This window comes from Somniosus microcephalus, chromosome 7, assembly GCF_052327205.1.
Source record: "Somniosus microcephalus isolate GS21.2 chromosome 7, FLI_Smic_1.0, whole genome shotgun sequence".
Classification (NCBI taxonomy): Eukaryota; Metazoa; Chordata; class Chondrichthyes; order Squaliformes; family Somniosidae; genus Somniosus; species Somniosus microcephalus.
Window position 1 is genome coordinate 84,112,794 of NC_140993.1, and position 17,379 is coordinate 84,130,172.

The following is a 17,379-nucleotide window of genomic DNA, read 5'->3' on the forward strand; positions in this document are numbered from 1 at the left end:
GTAGTAGTTCTCGGTGGTGTAGTAGGTTCACGTTGCTGGGGTGACTCATCTAATAGTCCTTCACTGGACTTAACAGCTTGAACTTTCGTAACTTCAGAACCAGCCTTGCTGACTTCTAAAGGCTCGAGTACCTTGGGAAGTTTTTCTTCTTCCAAACTGATTTGACTCAGTTCGGAGGGACCACGTGCGTGACCTGGTAGAGGTGATAATGGTTCAGATGGGTCATCATCTTCTGCTTCGTCTTTTCCTTTTCTGCTTCTTGTAGACTCTCTGGGCTGCATGCACAGTTCCTCCTCCTCTTCCTCCTGTTGCCGTATTAGCGCCACCATCTCCCGGTGTTTCTTGGACTTTTTGTGATTCTTCATGGTTTTTGCACTTTGGAAAATTTCCCCACAAGCTGGGCAGAACAGGTCATCGTTATATTCGGTGTCGTCCCACAGGTCATGGTAATATTCGGTGTCGTCCTGAGCTAGGCCAGCGAGAGGGTCTTCTACTTCCTCCATGCCCAGCTGGATGTTAGCCAGCTTTCATTCCAAATCCAGACATCGCTCCTGAAGAGACTTCTTCATGTGTTCAGCTTCATCCAGCTTTTTCTGGGCTTCCTGCAAGTCTTTTACTAATGACCTAATTCGTGATTTCAATACTTCAACTTCATTCGGAGATTGATTGATCGTACTATTCAATCCCTCTACTGGAGCAGCTGTTTCAGCATTCTGTTGTTCTACATTGACGTGAGTCAGCGTACTTTTGGCATCCAAGGGCTGCTCTGCTGCAATCTTCTCAGTCTGTGTTGCAACCTCAGCTATTTCTATAACTTTTGAGAGCACCGAACCCCTTTCCTTTGAAGATTGAAGCTCGTGTTCAAGTTTTTCCCATTTCAGAGTCTTGTCCCTCAGCATATGAAGGAGTTGGCTGACCGTTAACTCTTCTGACATCAGACGTTTCCCAGTATCGTCGTCATGTGTTTTTGACGTATAGGCTGCAGGGCTGTTTGTAACCTTGCACTGGGGCCCCTTTGCTGCTTTTAATTCTCCATCATCCGCAGCCTCCACCATTCGAATTTCAACAAATGAATCGTCCGGTGATGCTGCACCCAACTTCAGTAGGAGCTCGGAATTCATGGCAACCAAATCAGCCTTTTCTGCCTGCAACCTGCTAACAAGCGCCTTCAGTTGCTGAACATCTTGCTCCACCAGATTAGAGCACGCACCTTCAGAAACCGAATCAGCTTTGATTCGTTTGGCCTCCTCGCGCAGACGGTTTGTGTGCTCCTGCTCCATTTTCTCCATCAGCTGCTTCTGTTGTCTTTCCAGATTCTCCCACTCTGTGTCAAAGAACTTTTTCGTTGCATTCATCTCTTGCTCAAGACGGCAAATCATTTGTTCTAATTGCTGTTGTAGTTTGAAATGGAGTTGAGTTCGAGCCCGGTGTTCCTCAGAAATGTGCATGTCTGTAGACTGGACAGACTCAGAATTCTCTGTCAAACTATGTTGTTGTTGTTCAGTGGAATTCTGTTCTGAAACTTTGTTCTCCTCTGAAGCATAAGCATTTATGCACTCCTTCGTTTTTCCAACATTAGTCTGCAAGTCCATTTTAGACTTGTCTTTTGCACATGGGCTGGTCTTACCATCATCAGTTCCAGAGTCTGAGCTGATTGTCTTCACCGAGTTCTCACTCTTTATGGCTTTTAGGAGGTGCCAGTCCATATTTATTTTCCTGATCCACTCCCGTCCCAGAAGTGGTGGACCTCCCTCAGGTAGTACATATAAGTCCATTCCTTGGTGTTCTTTGCCCTTGTGTCTCACCTTGACTTGTATCTTTCCGATGGGGTATACTCTTCGCCCCGTGTATGTCTGCAATACAATCTTGGTATCTCTCAAGGGAATATGTGAGAATAGCCGCTTGTAGTCCCTTCGGTTTATGACTGTTAGGGCTGATCCTGTGTTCAATTCCATTTTCACTTGGACTCCGGCTATTTTGAGCGTGACCCAGATAGTTTGTAGGTCAGCTTCCTTACTCCCATTGTGAATTCTCAGACTACCCAGTTCCTGGCTGTTGGAGTCTGAATCCGAATTCTGTTCATCCGAACTCTTCTCAGCCACCTTGTGTACCTTGCTGCACTTTTCCTGCGGTGACTTTTTTTTGTTGCTGGTCTTCTTTCCGGACCGGCATACTTTAGCTATGTGACCAAGCTTGCCACATTTTCTACATTCCTGGTTTTTAAACCAGCATTGGTTCTGATCGTGTGTTGTCTTCCCACAACGATAACATTTCGTTGTACCCGAAGCCATTTAATCCACGCTGAGTACCGCTGCCTTCAGCTGCATTTCCGCAGTGCCTCTCGCTGCAGCTTCGTGCGATGCTGCAATAAGGACAGCCTTATCAAGTGTAAGATCGTTCTCTTCGAGTAGTCGCTTTTGTGTTCCTTCCTTCGACAACCCGCACACGAACTTGTCTCTCAGTGCCTCTGTCAGATTTTCCCCAAACTGACAGTATTTCGCTAGTCTACGCAGTTCAACCAAGTACTCCGCGTTGCTTTCCTCTTTCAGTTGCGTTCTCGCATAAAATTTAAATCGTTCCGCTAACATCAGCGGTGTGGGGTTCAAATGATCCTTCAGGACAGCAACAATATTAGCGAAAGTCTGATCCACCGGTTTAGCTGGTGATAGAAGATGCTTCAATAGCCCGTATGTCTTCGCACCCATTGAGTTTAGTAAGGTTAGAGCTTTATCATCATTTGCTATTTTATTGGCCTTACAATATATCTCGATGCGTTCTACATACGTGGCCCAATCTTCCACATCGGAATTGAAATCGTTGATGTTACCATGCTTAGGCATCTTCACAATCTTTCTGAGAAACAACAACAAAATTTTCCCTTAACTTTTTTTTTCAAAAATGGCGGCTTCCCGTGCTTATCTTCTTCCCTGCCTCCGAGAATGGCGGTTTCCCGCGCTTGTCTTCTTCCTCGCCTAACTGGCGGCTTCCCGCGTTTCTTCCTCAGGCGGGAGGGGTAAGCTTTGCCCTCGGGCGACGACCGCTGGCTTTCGGGGTTCGCAGCCTGCGCGCCGGCTTCAGTGTATTCTGAAGCGCGAGAACAGTTGATTGCGTTCTTTGTTCCCTTTCTCGACAGGGGCAACCGGGCGCTGGGGACAACCAGTTGGCGGCGGACAGTTCCAGCTCTTGGTCCTTTACGGAAAGCTGCTGTAAGCCGCTGGGCGGAAATTTCGCTCGGTCCCGTTCCCCCCTCGCTCGGGCTCTGTCTCTCCCGCTCGCTCGGTCTCCCTCGCTCTCCCGCTCGCTCGGGCTCTGTCTCTCTCGCTCGCTCGGGCTCTGTCTCTCCCTCAGCAGTTTTCAATCTTGCCTCCCAGCCCTCTCGCAGTCCGGTCCTTTCCTCCCCCGGCTGCGGCTGAGTTCTCCGCGGTTTTATTTATTTATTATTTTTTTTATTACCTCCCGCGCCTTACGATCCCGGTCGCAGCGCCCCGCGGCCTCGGTAGCTGCCCGGCCTTTTTCACCGGTCGCGGTCGAGCTGTCTCACGACGCTGTTGCGTCTCCCAGCCCGTTTGTAGCCCAGTCTCTCACACCAGCTGCGTTCCCGCTTGTAGCCCGGTCTCTCACACCGGCTGCGTTCCCGCTTGTACCGCGGCTTCCGTGCCCTACGCTGCCCCAGTCTCAGCGCCTCTGGCCCCGACTTCTGTCCGGCTCCTTTCCCCCCGGCCGTGGTCGTGTTCACCGCCCTTATATCCTCCGTTTCTTTTTATTTTCTCCCCTACTCACAGTCAACGTGGCCGACTTGCTTCTCGTGGCTGATCGGCTCACTCACCACCGTGATAGAAGGGACGATCACTGCCTGTTGCTGATGGAAGGCTTCGTGTCAGAATTCTTCCTTCTTCCTTGCTCTGCAGACTCGAGTCTTCTCTCAGCAGAATGACGAGGGCGGATGCCTCTTCTCGACGCTCGGTAACTGCTTCGGATGTATCGCTGCCGCAGGGTAAGATCGAACTCGTCGCCACTGTAAAGTCTGTGTGTTATATTGTAAATTAATACACAGACCACAAGAGTAAACTTTAACAGGACTTTACTATTCGAAGGTCAGGGCGAATCTGCCCAATAAATCCGTACACAGCACTTATATACCAGTGTGGTCACCGCCGGTATTACAGTATACAGCAGCCAAGATAAAGTAGTGCAACCCCTAAAATAGTTCTCTTAAAGGTGGACGGTTACATACAATAGTTCTCTTAAAGGTAGAACAGTTACATACACTACAGCTTGCATCCCAGGTTGCTAAGGGAATTGGGGGAGGAGATAGTGGAAAGGGTTGCCATAATTTTCCAATCTTCCCTGGATGTGGGGGAGGTGCCTGAGGATTGGAAAGTGGCAAATGTGACACAATTGTTCAAGATAGGGTGTAAGGACAATCCTAGTAACTACAGGCCAGTCAGTTTAACATCAGTGGTGGGTAAAGTTTTAGAAACAATAATCAAGGAAAAAATTAATGGGCACTTGGAGAGGTTTAAGTTAATTAAGGCGAGCCAACATGGATTTGTAAGAGGCAGATCGTGTTTGACTAATCTAATTGAATTTTTTGATGAAGTAAAAGGGGGGATTGATGGAGGGAATGCAATGGATGTTGTCTACATGGATTTTCATAAGGCGTTTGACAAAGTACCACATAGAAAGCTGGTTAGCAAAATTGAGGCTCATGGAATAGGTGGGTCAGTGGCAGCTTGGATAAGGAATTGGCTTAAGGACAGAAAACAGCGAGTTATGGTAAATGGCTGGTTTTCAGACTGGAGGATGGTAGACAGTGGTGTTCCCCAAGGGTCAGTGCTGGGGCCACTGCTTTTTTTGATATATATAAATGACCTGGATATTGGAATACAGAGTAGAATTTCTAAATTTGCCAATGACACCAAACTTGGGGGTGTGGCAAACAGTGAGGATGATACCAGTCGACTGCAACAGGACATAGAAAGGCTAGTAGAATAGGCAGACAAGTGGCAGATGGAATTTAATACAGAGAAGTATGAGGTGATTCATTTTGGCAGAAGGAACAGGGAGAAGCAATATACACTTAATGGCACAGTTTAAAGTGTGTGCAGGGACAGAGGGACCTGGAAGTTAATGTGCATAGGTCCCTGAAGGTGGCAGGACATATTGAGAGAGTGGTTAGCAAAGCATATGGGATCTTGGGCTTCATAAATAGAGGTATTGAGTAGAAAAGTAGAGAAGTTATGCTGAACCTTTATAAAGCGCTGGTTAGGCCACAACTAGAGCATTGCATCTAGTTCTGGTCACCACAATTTAGGAAGGATGTGAAGGCACTTGAGAGGGCGCAGAGGAGATTTACCACAATCGTTCCGGGGATGGGGGATCTTAGCTACAAGGACAGCTTGGAGAAGCTGGATTTGTTTTCATTAGAGCAAAGGATGTTGCGGGGCGATTTGATAGAGGTGTACAAGATTATGACGGGTTTGGCTAGGCTAGATGGGGAAAGGCTGTTCCCACTAATTGATGTTACAAGGACTAGGAGACACAGATTTAAGAGTTTGGGCAAGAGATACAGGGGAGAAGTGAGGAAAAAAAATTTACGCAGTGAGTGGTGATGACCTGAAACTCGCTGCCGACGGAAGTGGTGGAAGCGGACACACTCAATGTGGGGCTACGGGGATAGAGCGGGGGAATGGGACTGACTGGATTGCTCTACAGAGAGCCGGCATGGACTCGATGGGCCGAATGGCCTTCTGTGCCGTTATGACTCTATGACCTCTCACAGCAAATGCCATATATCGCCAACTGCACCACAAGCCTCACACACTGCTTAATGCATCACACTCCCATCACACCCTAAGAAACAATCTCTACCTTTCTTCACTCAGGCCTCACAATCATAGCTTCAGTTCACCCTCACAACCTTACCACTGTTGCAACGCTCACACTCACAAATCACACCTTGCACACTCTGACAGCTATTCAACTATAGCAGTCACATCACCCAAACACATTGCACCACACTCACGGACACACTTCCCTTTCTCTTGCAGGCCAAGGTGGCCCACAACCGCTGTGAGCAGCAGCAGACAGGAGGCAGCCAAGCTGCCTTACCGACCTTGTGCCAACTGGAGGAGACAGTTACGTCACATCATTGGAGGGGAAGTGGCAATGGGCGAAGTTGAAGCCCTTGGGTACAGTAACGGTATGCACATGCCTAACCCTTCTCACATCACACTTCCACCTCATCCCACAATCTCTTTTGACTTACAAGCTGCTGATGCTGCATGCATGGATATCTTGCTTCCGCCACCCTCCCGTCACCATAAGCCAACTCTTGTGCCTTTCTGCTTTCGGATGACCTTGAAGTGTCACCAGCACAGCCTGTCCCTGAAGTAATGGAGGAGAGTGGAAATGAAGAAGAAGGCACACCATCACTGCATCTGACATGCACAGACACCAGCTCAGAAACTGGGACTGCCTGGAGTTTAGAGGGTAGTATAGATGCGGGATCTGCACATGGTGAGGCACTGAGCACAAGTGGGCCACAGCAAGGCCAGGGGATAAGCGTAGCTCAGGGACCAGCTCCCCAGAGGGCGGGTTCATGCTGAGTTCATGACTCAGATGCTGACCTCGATGGTGTGGCCTTCAGAAGAAGGGTGATGGGCTTGCACACAATAATACTGGGTGCAATGGCAAGTCTGCCAGAGTGCCTCATGTCAGTGTCAAGGAGCATGGAGGAGACCGGCTCCAACATTAGACAGGGTTTTGCATGGAGTTTGGAGCCTGGAACCTATGATTTCCAGGATGGAAATGATGGACAACTCCAGCAGAGACCTTGTGGACCCATCCACGATGCTGCATGTGATGGCCGATGTTGCGGCTTCCATTGCAGCACAGGCGGAAGCGACCCAACAGCTCACAGCTGCAGTGGAAGCTCAGACTGCTGTCATCGTGGCTGGGATTACGAGTCTCAAAAGGGGCTTGCAGGGTGTCGCAGCAGGCTAGCAATCTGTCCTCCAACAGACTGCTAAGAATGATGAGGCGCCGCCCCGGGGGAGCGGCAGTGGGTCTGTGACAGCATTCTTACTCCCACCACTGCCACTCTGCCATTGTTCTTGCCGCTGCCTGTCAGCCAGCCAGCCCAGTCTGCTGCCTCCCATGCCGAGGTGGTGCAGTTTACAGCTGGTCGAGGTTGTCCTGGAAGGCCATCTGTAGTCTCCCCCCGGAAACTGAGCAGCCTTCCACCAGCCATGCTGCAGCCACTGGGGGAGCACTTCATAGGAGCACTAGAGTAGGAAAGGGCACACAAAAGACAGACACTAAGGGAATGCACAAGGGTGATTAGTTCATATAGTATTATAAATTGAATACTTATAAATTGATGAATTTTGTTTGGAATGTTTGTTTTGTGGTGGCTCTCATTTCAGCTATGTGCCCAGGAGGACACTGTGATATTCGTGACAGAGGGATTGTATAATGGGGATGTGGTGAGCAACAGGGATCTGGTGTTTCATTCACTCGAATCAGAGTCTGATGAGGCATTCATGGACAGTCTGTGTGGAAGGGGGATTGACTGCCTGTCTCCTCCCTCCCTCCTCCTCCTCTTGCTCTTCCTGAGGTGGTCCTGCAATCCCTGCTGACAAGGGCTGTACCCTCATGATGGCCAAGTTGTGAAGCTTGCAACAGACAGCCACAAAATGGGACACCCGCTCTGGCGAGTACTGGAGGGCTTCTCTTGAGCGTTCAAGGCAGCAGAACCATTGATTCAGCAGCCCAATAGTCTGCTTGATGATGTTCCTGGTGGCAACATGGCTCTCATTATATGAGTGCTGGGCAGGAGTGGTAGGGTTGCGGAAGGGAGTCATCATACAGGTGCAGAGCGGATAGCCCTTGTCTCCAAGCAGCCACCCTGAAGTTTGATGTAGCTGGAAGATTGGTGGCATAGCGGACTGACGCAGGATGAAGGCATCAAGCAAGCTGCCAGGATAGCGGACATTGACCATCAGGATGCGCTGGACTTTGTCACACAACTGCACATTAAGTGAGTGGAAGTCTTTGCGGTTGCAGACGATCTCAGGATTTTTATGCGTTGCCCACAATGCCATGTGGGTGCAGTCAATGGCGCGCTGCAACTTGAAGAAGCCTGCTATCCCGCCAAAGCCACATGCATGCTCCTCCTGCGTCTTTCTGCTCAGAGAGAACACAACATAGTCCCTTCTCCTCATGTAGAGAGCCTCTGTCTCCTGCTGCAGACTGGAAGAATCCACTGGTGAAGAAATTGAGGACCACGGTGACCTTGAGGGCCACTGGGTGAGCTGTGGTCGCCCTGCTCTGAGGCTGCAGATTTGTATGCAGGAGATGGCAGAGTTCTGTGACCACCTCCTTTGTGAAACATAGCCTCCTAATACACTGCTCCTCACTTACGTGGATATAAGAGAAGTGCTCTCGGAAGACCCTAGGTGGGTATGGGCCTCCTGTTGAGAGCCCTCCTGACCCTCCTCCTCTTCCCTCTGCGCGCATCTTCTCCTCTTCTTCGCTGCCTCCGCTCCCTCTCCTGAAGATACTCAAGTGTGAGGGGGACTGCAAGTAATTCCCCCATGACTGTGAGCAAATGGTGTGAGCAGAAGCCTTTAAAAAAGAATGAAAGCGTTCTCCACTTGCACCAACACTCCCTATCACCTTAGGAACTTGAAACAAGTTTAAAAAGCTGCTAGAGTTGCAGAAAGTTCCACAGAGCCAGTCAAACTGAACAAACATGTCAGTTGCAAGTTGTTGGTGATGATCCCTTTAAATAGCGCTGCTGTAGGCTCCTTTCTGCTTGTCAACGCTTGGTCAGCTGTTGGTAATTAACACAGACCGGTAAGTGGAGCGACAAACTTGAAAATGGGAGATCGGTCGTCAGTTGAGTGTTACACACTCACTGACGTCATGATCTGCATAATCTCCATATACCCAGTGAGCGCAGACATTGGCAGCACTGCCACCCAGCCAAAAATGGCAGCCACTGCGGGCGGAAGTGAGGCGGCCGTCATTTTTTTTGCCAAAACGGGCCTTAATGGCCAACGCAAACACCTCCAATTTCTAGGCCAAAATATTCAGTTGAAGGTCAGACTTTCCACATAAAATGAGGCCTTGAAGTAAAAATTTTAATGTATTAAAAGACAGCTCAATAAGTAGATTTAATCATATTATTGTCAAATATGTAATTTTGCCAGGTGTTCACAAATGACATCATTTGTGACTGTGACAAAGGAAAACTATCCCTCCTCATCCTTCTTGACTTGTCTGCAGCCTTTGACAGGGTTGACCACTCCATCCTTCTCCAACGCCTCTCCACCATCGTCCAGCTTGATGGGACTGCACTCGTCTTGCTCCATTCTTATCTATCTAATCGTAGCCAGGGAATCACCTGCAATGGCTTCTCTTCCTGCTCCCGCATCATTACCTCTGGTGTCCCCCAAGGATCTATCCTTGGCCCCCTCCTATTTCTCATCTACATCATCCAAAAACACAGCATAAGTTTCCACATATACGCTGACGATACCCAGCTCTACCTCGCTACCTCTTCTCTCGACCCTTCAATGGTCTCTAAATTGCCAGACTGCTTGTCCGACATACAGTTCTGGATGAGCAGAAATTTTCTCCAATTAAATATTGGGAAGACCAAAGCCATTGTTTTCGGTCTCTGCCACAAACTCCGTTCCCTAGCCACTGACTCCATCCCTCCCCCTAACATCTGTCTGAGGCTGAACCACACTGTTCGCAACCTTGGTGTGTTATATTTGATCCTGAAATGTGCTTCCAACCATATATCCGCAGCATAACAAAGACCGCCTATTTCCACATCCATAACATTGCCCCTCTCTGCCCTTGCCTCAGCTCATCCGCTGCTGAAACCATCACCCATGCCTTTGTTACCTCTAGACTTGACTATTCCAATGCACTCCTGGCTGGCCTCCCACATTCTACCCTATGTAAACTTGAGGTCATCCAAAACTCGGCTGCCCGTGTCCTAACTCACACCAAGTCCCGTTTGCCCATCACCCCTGTGTTTGCTGACCTACATTGGCTCCCAGTTAAACAGTGCCTCGATTTCAAAATTCTCATCCTTGTTTTCAAATCCCTCCATGGCCTTGCCCCTCCCTATCTCTGTAATCTCCTTCAGCCCCACAACCCCCTGAGATACTGCGCTCCTCTAATTCTGCCCTCTTGAGCATCCCTGATGGTGGCCATGCCTTCTGTTGCCTAGGCCCTAAGCTGTGGAATTCCCTGCCTAAACTTCTCTGTCTCGCTACCTCTTTTTCCTCCTTTAAGATGCTCCTTAAAACCTACCTCTTTGACCAAGCTTTTGGTCACCTGCCCTAATTTCTCCTTATGTGGCTCGGTGTCAAATTTGTTTTCTTATAATACTCCAGTGCAGCGCCTTGGGACGCTTTACTACATTAAAGGTGCTATATAAATACAAGTTGTTGTTGTTGATTGCCATTGCAAATATCAGGTACTAATAAAAATGGCAGACAAAAGGATTTTTTTTGTCATTTAATGTCTACTTGGTTAGCCTTTTGCGCTTCCAACAATTAATACATGAATGAATATTAATGAATAAGTTTGCATGTCACACAATCAGCTGAAAGAAATTGCTTGACATGGAATAAATTTATATATCACTCAATTGACTGCAAGATGTAAAAATAAATGTAAAAATTCGTTAGCACAAATTTATAAATTAAGAAATTTGGTGGCAAAGCTGAGCCAATCAAATAAATAGAACAAATAAGTCTAAAAACAGTAATATTAAGTGTGACAGAAAAATGTTACATAAAAGTATGACAGGAAGTAAATGTTATATGTACAGAAAAATGCATGCTATAAACAAGACTTATAGGTAGATCAATTCTTATTATATGTGTCATCTCACAGAAGAGCACTAGTAAATATAATTGTTGTGACAAATGACCAGAATTGATTTTTTGGTTCTATGATGATGAGCTGTATGTTAAATTTCCTGTTGTAAAGTTGCTCTTTTTTGCACAGCACATTCTAAATAAATGCTTACCTTCTTTTCCAGGCGGTCAATTAGCTTCTGGAGCCTATTTATCTGGGTCATCCATTGGATATCCTCATCTGCATGGATACCTTTGGGAATCAACAGAAGAGAAAAAAAATCTACCATAAATTTAAAATGGTATGTGCAACCTGGTGGGATAAAATGTAATGGCCCGGATTTTCCTTTTGGCAATTATTGGCAGATATCTTGAGAGATATTACCTGACTGGTAATAATCACTGGCAGGTCTAATTATTTCCCACTGGTATTCATGCTGGTAGTAAGCAATTGCAACTGAAAGGTCATAATAGCATATCTAGGGGTGGGTTAGCTAAACTGCTAATGTGTCTCTTGCTTTTCCATATTTCATACTCATGGAAAGGAGGTCAGCCTTAATTCTGAAGCGTTAGTTTCAGTTTTTGTTTTTCTTAAACACCTCCTCTCAATCTGTTGCATGTATTCAGATTCCATTTACGATTTAAATAAATAACAAAAAATATTTAAAGAAGTTTCTTTGATAAATAGCAACCTCTTTTAACCATTTAATTAGGTTTTCTGCCATCGGCAGTGATATACAATGGCCGATATTGGATCGAGCACCTTTTATATACCCTGCCCAATTTTCCTTTACATTAAAATGGAAAATATGAGACCAGCCAGGTGAAGTGCCTCTCTCTCTCTTTGATCATCTCTTCCTTCTTGTGTGGAAGTGCTTAGTCTTTATTGAGCCCATCTCTAGACAACAAAGATGAAATTGCGAACTTCCTGAACTTACATCCCGCCATTCTGTGGCTCCATGCATTGATGCAGCAAAGTGTTGCACCACCAAATTGACTGTCTAGTAGAAACTGATATTTTGTGTCAATAGAAGTGCTGGTGTAAGCTCATTGGGGCACTTCATCCTCTGGAAACTGGCTAATCAGGCAAGACACCTGCTTAGGCGACTAACTAGAGAAAACTAAAAATACATATTAAAAATACATCTGCTGATATCAGATTCAGGCAGCCTTCAGGAGAAAAGGGAATGTCCCAGTCTTCCATGTAAAATAAGTATGTTAAACATTTGAAGCTTGAAAAATTTAACACATTTGATTCCCACTATGATCATTACAGTAACAGAAACTACACTCTCAAGTAAATACGTACGAGGGAGTGGAGAGCGGGGCACTAAACGCAGGCCTGAGAACTCAGCTGAGTGCAGCTAAGGCAAATGACAAAGGGAAAAAGAGATGAGCGTCTACTAGGAAACAATTGACTACATGCTCTATACTGTGGTTACTTTTTGCTCTGTAATTTATCTGGCTTAGAGTATGATGTAACCTTAGCTGTAAGGGGTAAGCCATTTAGGACTGAGATGAGGAGGAATTTCTTCACCCAGAGAGTGGTGAACCTGTGGAATCCTCTGCCACACAGGGCAGTTGAGGCCAATTCATTAAATATATTCAAGAAGGAGTTGGATATATTTCTTGAGGCTAAAGGGATCAAGGGATATGGGGAGAAAGCAGGGACAGGGTACTGAATTTGGATGATCAGCCATGATCTCATTAAATGGCGGAGCGGGCTCAAGGGGCTGAATGGCCTACTCCTGCTCCTATCTTCTATGTTTCTATGTGTTGGCTTAAAATGGATCTAGAAATGTATGGCACGATTGTGTATTGTGAGCATGACCAAGTATGCAGAAAGGGATCGATTTATTGTGCCATTTATTGTGTTTGTGCCTATACTTCTGTCTATGACTATGATCGGAACCTTGACCTACAATGGTCCACTCTATGTCAGCTCCAGAGCAAATGCCCTGAGTATAATTGCATTACATGCATGTGTCAGATGTTTTCCACAGTATTTATAGTTATTAGAAATATTATAATAAGAAGAATAAATACAAAGTACACTTCAGTATATAAAAAGAACAAATTCAGTTGAAAAATACTTTTAGGTTTATAATTATAGTTTAAGACAGCCTAAAGATCATGCATAACTATACTTACATTAACAATATCAGAGGTGCACATCATAAGGGCAAGCAAGCCAAATCTGGCCTGCTAAATTTGCTCTTGGGCCACTGGATAATCTGTTTGACTGACCAGTAATGTAACTAATCCAACAGCTCACAGGACTGGTTGGTATCTGTCATATCACCAACACAAGACTAGAAAGCACCAAATTGCTCATTATGGTCTGTAAGTTAAAGGCAAATAGAATACTAGGATGCATAGCAAGAACAATTCAGTATAACACTAAAAGAGCTATAGGGGTGAATTTTAACCCCCCAAAACAGGTGGGTTGGGGTCGGGTCAGATGTTAAAATTTTTAAAATCTCAACCGACTCCAACCCGCCCACTTCCAGGTTTAACGGAGACGGGACAAAGGGCAGGCAGGCAACAGGAGGTGGGTTAGCAATTTAAATATTTTAATGAGGCTGGCAGCCTCTGATTCAACCTGCTTTAACAGTGGCTGGCCGTGTTTCCCAGGCCTCAGGAAACCCGGCAGCTGAAGGGAGGCGAGGACAGCTTCAGGGAGAAGGTAAGTGCCTTTACAGCACTGCTTGTGAGGCAGGAGGAGCAGGAGTGCTTCCTCCCCCCAGCCCCGCAAGCTCCCTCCCCATCAGACGCCCCCCCGCATACAAAGACACTGGGGTCGGGGATTGGAATCCCCCCTGGAACTGGACCCCCCAGGGTTGGGGATTGGACCTACAGTATGCTCCTGTGGCTTGCTCTGGAGTCCTCCCCGTGTGACCGGAAGCCAAGCCTGTCAGTGAAGCTGACTTCCGGGCAGGGAAGCTGTCAAGGAGAAAAGATGCCCACAGCATGTAGGGAAACCTGGACTTCCGGGTTTCCCATCCGAAACTCCGGCCCCCGCCGATGCAACCCGCCCCGTTTATATGCCGGCCATAGTATCCTTGCACGAGATCCTTGTTGGGCCTCATCTGGAATACTGTGTCAAGCTTTGGTCTCCTTACGTGGTGGGTGATATTCAGAAAAGGTTCAAATGAGCGCCACTAGAATGATCCTTAGCTGAAAAGCCTTCAGTTATCATTATAGGTTTAGAGAGCTGGGGCTTTTTACTCTAGAAAAGCATAGAATTTGGGGAGATTTAATTAAAGTATTTAAAATTATGATCAGACTAGATTACATCTGTGTGGACAGACTGTTTGAGCTGGATAGGTTAGGGAAAATCTGGGGTCATCTCTATAAGCTATACAAACATAGGACTAGTTTATATGTCTGGAGGTTTTTCTTTACGCAGAGCGTTGTCGATACTTGGAATAAGTTGTCGGCTTGAGTCATGAGTGCAAATTTGCTGTGACAATTCAAAAAGGAACTGGATGGGTTCCTCGCTGTAGTTAATATCACTGTGTACAGAAGGTAGGTGGGACTTGGGTTGACACCCCATGGTCACTCTGTCTCCTGCAACTTGTTTTTAATCACCTTAGGGGTTGGAGAGGAATTTCCCAGATTTTGTCCTGCTGAATTAGCTTAAAGGTTTCTGTTATGTTCATTAATAAATAGACATTCTTATTATGAACACAGCTAGCTTTTGCTAGCTACTTTTATTGAGCACATGTGGACTTGTACAGCATCTTGTAGAGGCTTCCATCTTGACTGCTGCCTTGTGGGTAGCCTAGCCTCATGGGTAATGTAGCCTTAATATAATATCTAGCTGGGTAGTGTAGTCTTATACATACAGCTATATACAGCTCTACGGCTCCACCTAGTGTCCACTATAGAATGACATGCTATTGATCACTACAGTTTCTATCTGTTCTTTTTGCCTCTCCCAGGAGATTGCATGACTAATAGTGGGATGGATCGCTGGGAGTCATGATGCTTTGTTGCGTCATACCTTTTTGGGACAGGTTCAATTGACCAGCCGATCTTTTCCTGTCCCTCTTTTCGTATGTTAAAGAGGTGTTTCAGAGTGGAAAATCAATTTGGTGATTTAAATGAAAGGCTCAGTTACAACTGATGTAAAAAGACTACTGAGCACTTGGTTTGAGTATAAAACAAGGCTTTAATGAACTGTTTCAAAACCATGAGATCTCTAGTTACATCACTAGTTTCTGGTTACAGAAACATCCTGAGCAAGCTGGGCCCATGCCTGAGTATTTATACTCCTTGAACGGCGGCACCAGCTGGCCGCCCAGTGTTACTTCATGAGTCATGATAAGATTCATGACATCCTTCCCGCCTGAAAGTTTTGGAAGTCCAACAATTTCCTTCTAGTGGATTAGGCGGACCACAAATAGGCGGTCTTTTAGATCTTCCATTGTGGCTGGAAGGCACGTCTCCTTGGATCGTGTCTTGGTCCCTGGGTTGCTTGGTCCGTACTGGTAGATCGACGGGGCATGTGTCGCCTTGATCGACTTGCAGAAGACTGGGGAGATCGTGACTCCGGGTGCGGGTCCCCACAGGCGCAGAGTTGGCATCATCTTGGTTGGTAACCGGGTATTGACCGGCGTCCTGGCTTCGGGTGGCCATCCCATGGGAAGCGCTCGGCTCCCCGAGTTGATCCGATGGAGTAGCCAGCAGATTCCTTGATGTCCCAGGTAGGGCATCATCCTCAAAGGAGCGCAGAGCATCGGCATCATTACCATGGGTTCCTCTACCAGTTGGGTCCGTGGGACTGGTTGGACAGGGAGCCAGATCTCGGAGTGAAACGGTGGACTCCCGGCTATCAGGGTACCACACGTGCACGTAAGTGGGATTAACGTCCGTTAGTTCCACCTCGTCGACGTGGGGATCGTTTTTGGAAGAACGGACGAATCTTCGGAGCAGCACGGGACCGGGAGCTGCCAACCATGATGGTAGGGACGTCCCATGAGTGGAGTGACGCTGGAACCTGAAGAATCGCTCATGAGTGACATTGGTGGAAATAGAAAGAAGAGACCTGATGGAATGCAACACGTCTGGTAGGTTGCGTGACCTCAGTGCAAGACGAACAGCGTTCCAAATTATAGCGTTGTATCTCTCAACCTGTCCATTACCGATGGGATGATATGGTATTGTTTTACTTGTGGCGATTCCCCGTTGGGAAAGATAACTTTTGAGTTCGCTTGACATGAAGGAGGGACCCCGATCAGAGTGGATGAAATTGGCTGTACCGCAAAGGGAAAAGACTTGATTGAGGCATTTGATCACTGTGGAAGTAAGCATATTGGGACAGGGAAAAGCAAAGGGAAAGCGCAAATATTCGTCCACCATAGTAAGCAAGTAGGTGTTTCACATTGAGGAAGGCAGTGGCCCTTTAAAGTCAATGCTGAGTCGCTGCATAGGCTGCATAGCATGTATGAGCGAGCCATCCGACGGATGGAAGAATTGCGGTTTTAATTCCGCACAAATTCTGCAGATGGAGCATGTGCTTTTCACATCTTCCGTAGAATATGGGAGATTTTAAGATCACACAAAGTGCAACATACGGGTAACGCCAGGATGGCATAAGTCAGTATGAAGATCCGCAAGAGTTGAAGTTGACATGGAAGAGCAGAATGCACGCGTGAGGGTATCCGGGACTACATTCTCTTTGCCGGGTCGATAATGTATGGTGTAACCAAAGGCAGCCAATTCCATCCTATAGAGCTGTATTTTGTTATTCTTGATCTTAGTGCATTTCCGGTTATCCAGCATAAAGGCCACGGAGCGCTGATCGGTTATAAGCGTGAAATGACGATGAGCGAGAAAATGACTCCATTTACATACTGCTTCGATGATAGCCGTAGCCTCCTTCTCAACAGGAGGATAATGGAGCTCGCTACCCTGCAAAGTTCTGGACAGAAATTCCACGGGTCGGCCACCTTGATTTAAGGTAGCCAAAATCGCCACCTCCGATGCATCGCACTCAACCACGAAAGGAAGATTTTCATCGATGGAACGAAGCGTGGCTTTTTCCATTTGTCACTTGAGGAGATGGAAAGCTGAAATAGCCATTGCCTCCAATGGAAATGACTTTGCGTGAAGCAGGGGCTGGATCTTGTCGGAGAAGTGGGGTATCCACTTCACATAATAGGCGAACATGCCGAGTGCCCGACGAAGAGAACTGAGATTCATAGGGGGAGGGAGCTCCTGAAGCGGATGAAGTCGCTCTGTATCCGGTTTGATGACACCGTTGCCCACCCAATAGCCAAGGATGTTGACTGATGGTACTGATTTCACAGATCTGGACTCATTTAAGGTTAAGCTGCGATGACGGAGAATGTAAAAAAAATTCTGGAGGTTGGCATCATGACCAGCAATGGTGATATTATCCAGATATGGAAAGGTGTCCGTTAAGTTTGATATACCTATCAATTCGTCCAATGAAAAGCGACGAGTTAAGAAAGTAACTATAGGTTTTTAT

At 46.8% G+C, this 17,379-nt stretch overlaps 1 protein-coding gene across 1 annotated transcript in view; it reads right to left on the bottom strand.

Annotated features, from left to right (window-relative positions):
* The window catches only part of necab1 (N-terminal EF-hand calcium binding protein 1), a 438,822-nt gene that overhangs the window by 46,288 nt on the left and 375,155 nt on the right, over positions 1-17,379 (bottom strand). The window contains exon 8 of the mRNA XM_085992697.1: positions 11,057-11,136. Within this exon, the coding sequence (XP_085848823.1) occupies positions 11,057-11,136 (80 nt within the window). The remainder of the gene's footprint in view (positions 1-11,056; positions 11,137-17,379) is intronic.